Genomic DNA, 13261 nt, shown 5'->3' on the forward strand with positions numbered 1-13261 from the left:
TTTTTTGTATATATATATTTTTTTTACATATGTTGCGCAATATAGCCTAGCCTATTACGCTATCCGAAAATAATTGACTCTGTTATAAGCAATTTTTTTCAAAGGTGTATACCGGTGTGTGCCCCCCCCCCCCCCCCCCCCCCCCACCAAGCATCTCTACCCTACATATCTTCTTTAGCTTTAACGAGCCTCGTTAAGATCGCAATAATATTCCACCCACTAATTGCTCATTCCATTCAACAAATAGGCGAGCGTTGGCTTCTACTTCACGAGAGCCGTGCAGTGGGAGGGCGGTGTTGAGATTGGAGTTTGTGATAACCCCCCGTGCTTGCAACAGAAGTGGTGAAAGCCCTAGTCTACGTAGTGGCTAATGATTGGCACGCTTGACAGTGATTGGCAGGGCTGCCATGACAACCTCACAACGACACCAAGAAGACCAATAGAAAAGCGAAACAAAATGTTTCAATGCTACACTCACGGTGGATTTAGGGGGAGATATTATGAGGCTGGTGTCATTATAGGCGATAGCTATTGAATCATACAATCTTTACTCGTCATTCTTTTTCTTGATAATTTTCTTTCTCTCTCAGGTCATTCCATGGTTTTCAGATCCCCTTTAGAGCTTTATCCCTCCCATTTCTTCCTGCCAAACTTCGCTGAGCGCCCTGTGCTCTTGGCGAGCAGCACTCCCAGCACCAGGTCTCCAGAAGACTTGTCAATGTTTGCGCTACCGACCCTCAACTTCTCTCCGGAGCAAGTGGCGAGCGTCTGCGAGACGCTGGAGGAAACCGGAGACATTGAACGGCTGGGACGATTCCTGTGGTCCCTGCCGGTGGCACCCGGAGCATGCGAGCAGATCAACAAGCATGAGTCGATCCTGCGAGCTCGCGCAGTGGTTGCTTTCCACACGGGGAATTTCCGAGACCTGTACCACATCTTGGAGAACCACAAGTTTACCAAGGACTCCCACGGCAAACTGCAGGCCATGTGGCTGGAGGCACACTACCAGGAGGCCGAGAAGCTGCGCGGTCGTCCCTTAGGACCGGTTGACAAGTACAGGGTACGGAAGAAGTTCCCCCTGCCCAGGACCATCTGGGATGGCGAGCAGAAGACGCACTGTTTCAAAGAGAGGACGCGCGGTCTGTTAAGGGAGTGGTATCTTCAGGACCCATATCCAAACCCCAGCAAGAAAAGGGAACTGGCTCAAGCCACTGGACTCACTCCTACACAGGTCGGAAATTGGTTTAAAAACCGGAGGCAACGAGACAGAGCCGCCGCAGCAAAAAACAGGTCAGTACGCTGTTAATTTGTCATAGCATATGCTACATAGCACCAAATAGACTCCAATAATTCCTATAATCGAAATGCAAATATACCATGTAAATGTTCAACTTCATCGTAGTAATACACACGGTTATAGAGGGGTTACAAATGAGCAAGTTGGGTGTATAGTTAGGGGTGGGGAGGGAGCACGGCGACATTTTACTTTTTGATCTCATAGGCCTATGCAATCACTGCCTACCGAAAAATATAACTATTATTGTTTTCCAAAATAATCCCCCAAATAGTATAATGCGTAAAACATTTTGGTGCGTAAAGCAAAGCTTGTAGGCTTCAGGCTATCCTGGTATGCTAGTATCCCTGATAAGCAAAATGAAAACATCAAGGTATGCGTTAGATAACAAAACAGGAAATACACACAAAGAAAATCATCAACAATGTACATTTGAATTTGTCCTATATTCCAGACAATAACGCAAATAATTATTGATAAGTCTGTTAAACTTTGAGTACAGCATATTATGATGATACTACAATAGTGCACGTTTTCGATTATCATCTTGAATCCCAAAGAGAGTGTTGTTATCTTCAACAAGTGAACGTTTTTGTCTGGAAACATCACACACACTGCAGGGGTGGTATAGATATGGATCCCAAACAGGAAACATAACACCTACGATCAAATACTGTAGGTTATTGGTTACTTGTTTAATCAAAATAATATTATAAGCCTATATATTCAATGGTTGCACCTGTAAAAAGACAGTGTAGACTATGATAGGTCTACAACCAAATAATAATGTTAAAACACACAAAAAGATGGGGTAGTTTTGCTATATTAATATGAGTTCAGTTACCAATTTTACATTTTTATTCGTGGTGCTTTTTACACATAAGAAACGCATACATTAGGCTATAGATGTTTGGAAATGATTGATGCATAACACTCTTGATATAAATCAACATAAACATAAATACAAAATATTTATTCTAAAATGATGGCCTGTTTTGCAGCCATGTTTTCGATTCACAGTGTGTAGCCTATTATTTATTTGCAATGCAATAATTTATTACAAATTGGTGAACTAAACAAGCCAACTGAATAAAAACGGACAAGTTGGTGAAAAACACAGCTATATTTCTTCATCTGCATTTTCTCAGTGATGAAAGAGTACATCATGGATTAATTAATTTAGTAAATCAAAACAAATCAGAAAAATGTAATCTTTCATTCATTTGGATAGGCCTGGGTATGACACAATCTACGATAAAAGAAAGACACTTCTCAAACTACATTGGCCATGATTTAAGAAGCTAACAACACGCCTGTTACTTTAACATAGACTCTTATATTTCTCCCACATTTAGTATTTGTATCTGCTTTGCTTTAGCCAATTCATACCCCCATTATGTGTAGGCTACAGAGCTGCATTTGTTAAAGGTTTGTCAGCGAATGAATGACAAGCAGGCTGAACGCAATTTTGCGGAGCAACACTGTATTTAATTGCTATGTTATTTTCCCTTTCTTTATATTCTCCAGGCTTCAGCACCAGGGAATAGGACAGAACGGTATGCGGTCCCTTTCAGAATCCGGGTGCACTCCACGCAGCTCGGCGGAATCGCCGTCGACCGCGGCCAGTCCTACTACCAGCATCTCCAGTATGACAGAGCGAGTTGATACTGGAACGTCCATTCTTTCAGTAACCTCCAGTGACTCCGAGTGCGACGTATGATATAAAAAAAGAGAAATATTTACAGGAAATATGGACCTGAAAAAAAAAACTATGAAATATCGGGATGAAAAAAGGACCAATTGATTTAAATATTTAAAAAAAATATAAAAGCACGTCTTTTTTAAGCGCTTTCAATGGACCCACCAAGCCTTCCCCTACCCCCACCACTACCTGCATGATGTTTTTTGGTATCTGGGGAAAATACCCTGTTCAATATTTCTACAAGGATAATCGAGAAGAGGGAATTACCAGAGGGTGTTTATCGCCTTTTCATCTCTGTTTTAGTCCAAGTGATGATGCCGCTCAGCCAAGATGCAATCCTGTTTTACTTTATGTTCATCAGACAATCATTTACGTCGTAAGCACCTTTTTACTATACACTTCTGTCACTGCCTGTGTGGGGTAGGCCTACATGGTCAAATGTGGAACCCAATCGTTATGACTGTATCAGATTTTTATTTTTATTTTAAGATTTTATATTGAATTATGTATATCTCAAATAATGCCATCATTCTCCCGCGGTCTGTAATATCCTATATGTGTAGATATGCTTGTACATAATATTGCTCTCCCATCTCCATCCTCTTTTCTATCCCTGTTCTTGACTTGGTGTTCCTATACATAAAATATTTGTCAAAACGTAAAAAAAGTGCTCTAGGCGTTTCTTTTGTTTGTTTGTTTTGATAGACTACCTAACATGGGATAATGACGCTATATAAACGTGTTATCGGTCACATTTATGCAAAAGGTATATAATATAAACATTGGAATATTCTTCAACAATTCAAGTCCTATACTTCCCCGTGCATCACCTAAAGCGCTTATTATTCAATGTTCATTTCTTGCGTGTTTATGTTAATGTACATTTCTAAATCAAATACAGTATTCCATTTTCTTATATATTCTGCATTAAGTCTCTCTTTTAAGTGAGTGTTCATTATCCACCATCAAGCGTTTATGAGCATCTAGGCCTATGTTGAGAAGTGGTTATGTTATGCTCATGCGAGCATAATGATTCTGATACACATGCTGTGGTCCTTTATGAAACTACACATAGGTTATAGCCTACGATGTAAAAAAAAAAGTATTTTGCCCCTAAATATATGCATGTGTTATGGTAAATGTCAACGTTATAGGCTCTTAAACGAGAGTCCAGTTTCCCCTTTTGTTTATGGTTGCCAGTGAATACAGAAATTAAGTAAACGCGCCATTAAATGGACTAATCATGGTGGACTCCTCCCCTGCCTCAATCTCTCATTGTGGGTCGGTGAAAGAGCCTTTCTTCACCCAGGGATGAGCATTCCCCACAGAAAAGCTTTCCCCAGGCGTTTTATCCTAAAATCAAAACCAATCGTAATAACCCTTATACTTACAAGGGAACTGAAAAGAATTATTATGGTAGATTACTATTGTTCCTCGACAGAGTTCCCGTTCTCTAAAACCCTACCAACATGTTTTGTAGCTGTGAAAAATGAACGGTATAGTTTCAATGTCACTATGAGGACAGGAAGTCTCCTTTGAAAGGAGAAAAAGTAGGCCAGAGCATACCTCTGGGCTCAGGGAGACTACAACTGTTTTACTCTGTTGGTGGAATAATAACTAACTACTCAATTCAACAGTTTAACATCATTAACTTTTAAGACACAAAACAGAATGCGTGTACATGCATGCAGTGTATCAATTCTATTGACATTGGAATTGACATATGTCGTTGACACTCGGGATATCTTAATGAGCTGCAATCCAAAAAAAAGTCTAGGAAACATCTATTGAACATATCTTGAAAATGTTGATCATTACCCTTAGTCCAACCAAAGGAGCTAAAGGACATTGACCTAAAGTGAAACGCATAAACGAACATGCTGACAAAGGAATACATTCCGCGGCCAAGATCCTCATTGCTTTGACATCGGAATGTCGGTAGACAAAAATATGGGTATTTTTTTTCGACAATATTCCAACCCAGAATTTTCACATGGCAACAACTTAAACTAACTGCAAAGTTCACCAATAACCCACTTGTAAAACAATGTTACTGGCTTACTTAACTCGGCGACTGTGTGTTTTTTTCTTCTCACCTTTATTTAACCAGGTAGGCCAGTTGAGAACAAGTTCTCATTTACAACTGTGACCTGGTCAAGACAAAGCAAAGCAGTGCGACAAACAACAACACAGAGTTACACATGGGATAAACAAATGTACAGTCAATAACACAATAGAAAACAGTGTGTGTCAGTGTGTGTCTGTGTGTGTGTGTGTGTGTGTGTGTGTGTGTGTGTGTGTGTGTGTGTGTGTGTGTGTGTGTGTGTGTGTGTGTGTGTGTGTGTGTGTGTGTGTGTGTGTGTGTGTGTTACTGAGAAGCTGTCTCCATTTGATGGGCACGAATGCAGGGTCTCCTAAAATTGAGAAACGAGCATAAATCGAATTTTACGCATAGGCTTAAACTCTTTAATGCAAAGTTCTCAAGGTCTTATTCGGTCTTATTCATGTGTCGCTACATCAGTTTTCACTGAGCATAGGCTACCTAGGCTACTCATATCGTTTTTATCGTCGTGAGATGAATAGCAAAATAACCCTAAAACACTAAACCTAGCCTAGTGCAATATCGATTAAAAAATAAATAACTAGGCCCTAATGCAAACTAGCTGCAGAAAAACAAATATGAACTGATTAGAGTGCACTCATTGGGAGTTGTGGTAAATCTGCATTTAAGCCCGTTTTAACTGGTAAATCCATCTGCAGGAGAAAGATAGGGCCTATCACCCGCACCCGGCAGTGGAAACCATAGCTGATCTGTATCACCGCAGCAGACCCTCTCAGACCACATTAGTTTATTGGCGACGACAAGTCCCAGCCATGATTAAGATTACATTAATCGGAAACTGAAGAGCATTTTTATCAATAAAAAGGATATGGGGGATTAACTATAACGCAGATGTCCGCTATAACAATCATAGTAGGCCTAGGATAGAGCCTCAATGAAAGTGATTTGCATATTTCCCGATACTTAAAGCCGGAGCCGGACCATACGATTTGTAAAGATAATTAAACGGAAGTTAAATAAACTGCATGTATTCTTTCTAAACTTAATCAGCAAATAAAATGTTGTAGTAGTAGCTTAACTAAGAATAACTTTAAACAAATATGTTATGTATTTAAAAAAAATGTGAATGTACATTTTGCAGGTGGTTGACATTTTGCAGACGGCATTATAGGCCTATATATATAACATAGGACATATAATACCTCTAACTATTAAGTAGATGAGGTCTTTTGTTTCATCAGGGATCATTACTGGTGCAGCGTTTTGTTCGTGATCTGTCAAGTCGAATATATATCATGAGACAAAATAACTTTGCCAGGAGTAGTCGCCGTCTCTGATACTCACATCTAAATACGTACAGAAAGTAAACGAGAATGTGAGACGAGTGCAGCAACAATGGACGGGAATGGTTTTTTTTCACTCCGTATCTGTGTCTGGTCTATAGTGCGTGCGTCAAACAAACAGAATAATGGATTATTTGTCCTATTCCCATAACCTTGCGAGCGAGGCAGCCCAAAACTATTTGGCCATGGTCCGCAGTGAGAAAGGCTTGCACTGCCCCGTTTTTTCTCTGATTTCATCGGTTAACTGAGCACAACTTTTCTATTCGTGTGTATTCATGCAGCTCTCAAAGAGCGGCAGTTCCCTCTGACCCGGATTCAGCGCGTGCAGCAGTGGCGCAGCCTCACAGTGCAGGCGTTCTTGTCAGGACCGGGTCTTTTGGTTAAAAAAGGCCTTGAAAAAGGTAAGACGTCGGACAAACAGTTAGTAGACTATATTCTTATTGGTGGAGAAATCTACCGGCCTACTGCACCATACTAACAGCATTTTAGAGAGGTAATTAATTGACAGGATTTTCATTTTTACAATTTAGGGTGTAAGTCTACTCAATTGCAATTTGGAAACTACAGGTGGAGATATCATTACTTACAATTCCAAGAATTTGCATTGGTTGCTCAAGGCATGCATTTTGACGCATTTTGTTATTCGAGGAATTCGAGGCATATGTTGGATTTCAAAGGATCATATGAGAAAAGGTAGGAAGGCGGACTATAGGTTTGCACGAAAATGTGTGTGTGTATGTGTGTTTAGTAAGGGAGAGAGAGAGAGAGAGAGAGAGAGAGAGAGAGAGAGAGAGAGAGAGAGAGAGAGAGAGAGAGAGAGAGAGAGAGAGAGAGAGAGAGAGAGAGGGGGGGGGGGATTTCCATGCAGTTCAAAACTAAAAAGGGAGCAGTCTATGACTTGTTCTCAGAATGCCACAAAGCACCTGTCTGATGTAGTCTCCATGGCATGCAGGGCCCGTGATAAACATTCTTCCCTCTCTAAAACTACTGGGATTTAAAACTGTAATTCTATTAAATAGTAATTGAAGGGTCACGAGAAGCTATGATACAGGATCAGTGGTGTATAAGCCAACCGTTTGAACTTTCATTTGGAACCATAGGCAGATGGGATCATAGCTCCTCTGATGCTTACCGTTTTAAAACTGGTCAGCACAGGGGAAATGGTTTAATGCCGATTAGTACCATTCCATAACCCCTTTTAAACAAGCACAACATGAAAGCAACCCAACTTTAGCTTGTTCATCCGAAACACACCTCTCTACTACTCAATGAAGGGTGTGGGGTGCTGGGCATAGCTCTGATCTCGCGCCTTCTGCACACTGGGCAGACAGACCCATGAGCAGCTTAAATACCGCTAGCACCTGTGTTTTCAACAGCTATTCTCATGCCATGGTAGATGGGACTTGAAATGAAATATTTCATTCTATTTATATGGTTCTATTTCTAAGGGCATTGCTGTATGCACTGAAAATAGAAAACACAAACACATGGAGAGAAATAGGACTATAACATTAGTTTGTGAAAACCTGTGCACAATACGATTTTCATAGTTTAGTATGATTCATTATTTGATATTTAAAGAATTTCAATTTTTTTCAAGATGACTAAACACATGAATAAACTTTTACCAAAAGATAAAATATCTTACACACATTTACACATCCACATTTGCTATCTATTTGCTTATTAGCCTCTTGATTAGTACCATTTTTAAAATAGACAAATTATTATTTCATAGCAGTTTGCATAATGTCCCTCAGATTCAGTTTTAGATAATCTGGCCTAGTTTTAAGACATTTTTTATTTGAAACGAAATAACCGCATTTAATTGTGATACCCAAAACTACTCCATATTTCCAATTATTTTGGCATAGTGGCGTAGTCCTGTAAAATAAGTTGCGATTAAAATTAAGCATGAGCACGATCGTACCAGATTTATTTACAAGCCACACTTTTAAGAGCGTTTCCCAAACAAGCACGTAGAGAGAAAGTGCGTCGTTAGTGTGTCGATATTGATAGATGGAATCGAAAGAAAAGCATGGCTGATCTAGGATCTAGGATCTAGGATCAGCCTTCTCCAATTAAATATTTAACATTAGAATTCTTCCACAATACTGACGACGTTTCAGCTCCTAGAGAGATATTACCACCTATGGCTGCACATATTGAGTCCCGTTTATTATGATAACCCAATAATAATGCACTAAATCACAGATTGGGCACATCATTGCGCACATCTTGTCACACATCATGAAACATATTGAGGCACAAATTACAAACAGTAGCCTAGTGGCAAAATAAAAGTTAATATGATTTCAATAGAATTTAAATATAGGCCTCTAGGCCCATGTAGCATATTTATCTTTTAATGCAATCATCTCGGTTTTCATCCGAAGCATCGTTTTGTCTTTCACTTGTTTGTAACATATGCAAATACTTGGTAACTTTGTAACTATGCGCTGTGAACTTAGTTCTGAAGTTATCCGCGGTCAGACAGATACCTAGCATAACATCTTTATTCTATGTTTATTGGAGATCTTCAATGAATAAAGTGACGCTGAAGGGCGAAAAACATCTAACGATGCACTTTGGCTGAATGTTTTTAAGAGCAAATTACTAACAAAGGCTCTGGGAAACAGATCGGCTACTAAAGATAGGCCTATACCATAAAATAGTTCTAACGATGATCTTAACGCTACGAAGAATCTGGGAAACGAGGCCCTGTCTAGTTTCAGAAGCAAGACATGCCTACTTCATTCATATAGATATTGTCAGGAGGATGTGAATTGGTAAAAATGATAGAAGTAAACTGAGCAGAGAAAGAGAGAGGAAGAAAGAGAGAGAGAGAGAGATTGATGAAGTTTGGTCTCATATCTCATATCTCCTGACAGGAATGCTGAAGTCGTCCTCTGGCTCGGCGTGCTCAATTAGCGCCGCTGCTCGGGAGCCCTGCTGCGCCGGAGAGGTCAGCACCGAGCCACCAATAGTCTCCCGCGCCTCCTACGGCGACTCTGTCCAACAATCATGAAACCGTTTAGAAATTGACTCATTTTGTAAATAATCTTTGACTTCTCAACAAAGACATCATTCGAGAGGAGTTTATTAGCAAGAAACCATTTACACGAATGCCATGTTAGCTGGACTTTGGCGATTTGGTGACATCTCCCTTATGAATTGGCGATTGTTCCATGGTCTGTCAGTGAACGTTCGGCTCTATTGTTTGACCAGAGGGAGAGTTCTAGGCGAAACGAGTCCCTTCACTAGCAGTAGCATTGAAAGGACCGGATGGACTCGGCCACACACCGAAAACCTGCTCAGCCGAGGACGAATAACGAGCGACAGATTGGCCGCCAGTTGAAGCCAGTAAACACCTTTTCATCCTCTCTTCGTCTATCCTCGGGATTTGACACCTACTGACCATTTCTGAACTGGCTTAGAAATTGTAATGAATGGAAGGAACAACGCAACAAATCTGTAGCCTACGTCCACGTATAAAAACAGCTAAAAACACAGAATTACATATGGCCTCTAAAAAATACTTTTTATTTATTATAAATATGCCCGGGTCAATTAAAAACGTAGTTAATTTTTTTGTTTGTTGGCCAAATGGCTCAAAATGTATTTTATAAACGTTAACAAAACATTTATGAAACGCCTTGTATTATTTTAAACAAACACATTTGGGAACTATTAGTCTACAACTATGACTATCATAGACATATTAGTGTACATTGTATTTGTTGTTTTCATCTAACACATCCTATCATATTATATTTGTTGGCATTGATAACATACAACTACAGTCTATATATATTTAGAAATATTTTGTGTTTTGGTTCAAATAGCCTCAAATAGGACACAACGAATCACCCCCAAGAACCACTGCCTATAAATTATCTGTTGGGAATTGGGATGAAGCTAAATAAAGACTGACAGCAAGATTTCATCATTTGAAATGAATCCGTACAGGTTTTTAGAGAGATTCATGTTACTACAAATAACTTTCTTATCCAAGGGAACATACATAAGCAAAATCCTGATCCTTACTCCAGCACCCTTTCCCAAATGACTTCCAACAAAAATATGACTGTCAGGGCACATTTGAGAATTATTCAAATAAAGCAAAATCATTTGTAGTTCATGTAAATATGTGGAGCACACATATAGCGTCATAAGCAGCCTATAAACCCAGACTGCATTTAACAAAAGGTTGGAGATTGACTCGAGCCTGGTTGCCCTTATCAATTTAACCTCCGTTTAGCCCAGTAGAATGGATTACCCACGGATCTGAGCTCGTGCTCACAAACAACCCCTGCCAGTGTCGATTCCGAGCACAGCGTTTCTGCACAAAGCCATGTGCATTGACACAAGTTCAACCTGCCACCATTACACGTGCTGTTACTGCCATCTACCGGAATTTGCTTGAAGTAACAATAACAGAGATGTGACATAGGCCTATATGATACTGACTCACTGTTGGTTGCAAGATGGATAACAGGCATCGAAATATTTATAACTGCGTGGGCTATCCAAATGTCGTCATCGTTGAAGAATAAGCCGAGTTGAGGTCAGTACACATCTAGTTGATTATGAGTTTACATTTTGTATTTTAGACTTCAGTGAACAAGCAGGCTGTAGGCTTATGATAGCCTTTACTCTGGAGGGTGAGGGTCAATAGCACATAGACGTCTAAATAAATGGAAAGGCATGGCATCGTGTCCTGCTTGGCCCCAAGGTTATTATAGTTTTGTGTTTTTATATATTTTTTTATTTCTATTAGTTCAAGTTAGTTTTCAGATCCACTTTACTAGTTTTTATTTCGTTTAAGTTTTATTTAAAAACATCTATTTAGTATTTATGTTATCTCGTTATAGTTTTAGGACTGGTTTCCTGGACACAGATTAAGCCTAGTTTTGGAATAAAAAGCATGCTCAATGGAGAATCTCAATTGAAAGATCATTTTAGTCCAGCACTAGACTTAAACTGTGTCCGGAAAACCAGCCCTTAGTGTTAGGGACAAAAAGTAGCCCTTTATGTGTCGTATAGTTTTTGTGTATTTGAGGATGTCACTTCTTGCCACTGTGGGGCAGTAATGCATAAGGTTATGGGTCAGGTCACATAGGTTAGGTTAAAAGGTAGACTCAGCGAGATGGTGTAGATGAAAAAAGCAAACAGTAGTAATGGGTCAATTGAGATAAACTTCTACTCGGTTTTGGTCCCATAGCTACCACGTTGTAGCAGCGCGAAGCTTACCCGTGCACATGCGCTGATACTCAGTGTGACTGTGAGAGCAAAGTCTTGCATCAAGCTCATCTCAATGGGTGTGTTCAAGCGCATCACTTTTATGAAGTTGGTGATAACGCATTTGAAAGTGTGTTGCATTCTGGGGAAAAAAATTGTTAGACTTCCGCCTACATGTCAACTGCATGAACTTTACAAAAATCATGTGATCGAAGGTCATGAAATTTTCACTTCAGTCAACTGCAAGTTTCTGCAGTTGCTCTTCACCAACTTCATCCTGCAGCCATCCCTGCACTGTGGGAGGCTCTACTGTCAACCAATCATGAGGGTGTTTTTATTTGACCCACACAAACTTGAACAAAGACATGACTGAAACAGGAACCAATTTGCAGCGATTTATGTGTACAGTGGATATATACAAATAAATGTGATATTTGAGGTTCTTTCTCACTAAGTGATTGTACAATGTACACACATTATATTATATTAGGATTTCAGTTTGTGAGTGTGTGATATTGGGGTTAGATACATGTTTTATAAACAATGGCAATACTGCCATGTTGATCTGAGCCTTGCTGTAGGAAAAATACATTAGTGTCCGACTTTTGACTGTTGCAGAAACGTAGAAATGTTATCTCAGCCTCATGGCAAAATGTGTAGAATAGCAAGAGGTTAGCTATTAAACTGCAGTAAAATGCAACATGCAACAATTTCAAAGATTTAACTGAGTTACAGTTCATTTAAGGAAATTAGGCAATTGAAATTAATTCATTAGGCCCTAATCTATGGATTTCACATGACTGGGAATACAGATATGCATCTGTTGGTCACAGAATGTAAAATATAAAAGGTGCAGGCATAGATGCGGGCATAAATCAGTCAGTATCTGGTGTGACCATGCAGCGCGATTCACCTCCTTCGCTTAGAGTTGATCAGGCTGTTGATTGTGGCCTGTGGAATGTTGTCCCACTCCTCTTCAATGGCTGTGAGAAGTTGCTGGATATTGTCGGGAACTGGAAAACGCTGTCGTACACATCGATCCGAGCATCCTAAACATGCTCAATTGGTGACATGCCTGGTGAGAATGTAGGCCATGGAAGAACTGGGACATTTTCAGCTTCCAGGAATTGTGTACAGATCCTTGCGACATGGGGCTGCATATCATGCTGAAACATGAGGTGATGGCAGTGGACAAATGGCACGACAATGGGCCTCAGGATCTCAGCACGGTATCTTTGTGCATTCAAATTGCCATTGATAAAATGCAATTGCGTTCATTGTCCATAGCATATGCCTGCCCATACCATAACCCCACCGCCACCATGGGGCACTCTGTTCACAACGTTGACATCAGCAAGCCGCTCGCCCACACGACACCATACACGTGGTCTGCGGTTGGGAGGCTGGTTGCCAAATTCTCTCAAATTAAGTTGGAGGTGGCTTTTGGTAAAGAAATGAACATTTAATTCTCTGGCAACAGCTCTGGTCGACATTCCTGCAGTCAGCATGACAATTGCACGCTCCCTCAAAACTTGAGACATCTGTGGCATTGTGTTGTGTGACAAAACGGCACATTTTAGAGTGGGCTTTATTGTCCCCAGCACAATGTGTATAATAGC

The 13261-nt window shown here is 40.1% G+C and overlaps 1 protein-coding gene across 1 annotated transcript; it reads left to right on the top strand.

The window, feature by feature from the left end:
- Positions 1–479: 479 nt before the first annotated feature.
- Positions 480–3650, top strand: LOC106589715 (homeobox protein SIX3). Its single transcript, XM_014179983.3, has 2 exons — positions 480–1290; positions 2822–3650. Exons 1-2 carry the CDS (start codon positions 599–601, stop codon positions 3012–3014), a joined length of 885 nt encoding a protein of 294 aa, XP_014035458.1. The 5' UTR covers positions 480–598; the 3' UTR covers positions 3015–3650.
- The last annotated feature ends 9611 nt before the right edge of the window (positions 3651–13261 follow it).

Source organism: Salmo salar, chromosome 28 (assembly GCF_965601325.2).
Source record: "Salmo salar chromosome 28, fSalSal1, whole genome shotgun sequence".
NCBI lineage: Eukaryota > Metazoa > Chordata > Actinopteri > Salmoniformes > Salmonidae > Salmo > Salmo salar.

What these genes read in the sequence shown, in the direction of transcription:
- LOC106589715 (XM_014179983.3), top strand. Translation starts at nt 599, where the DNA reads ATGGTTTTCAGATCCCCTTTAGAGCTTTATCCCTCCCATTTCTTCCTG. An exon ending in GCCGCCGCAGCAAAAAACAG is followed by an intron (nt 1,291 to 2,821) that starts GTCAGTACGCTG and finishes TATATTCTCCAG; the next exon opens with GCTTCAGCACCAGGGAATAG.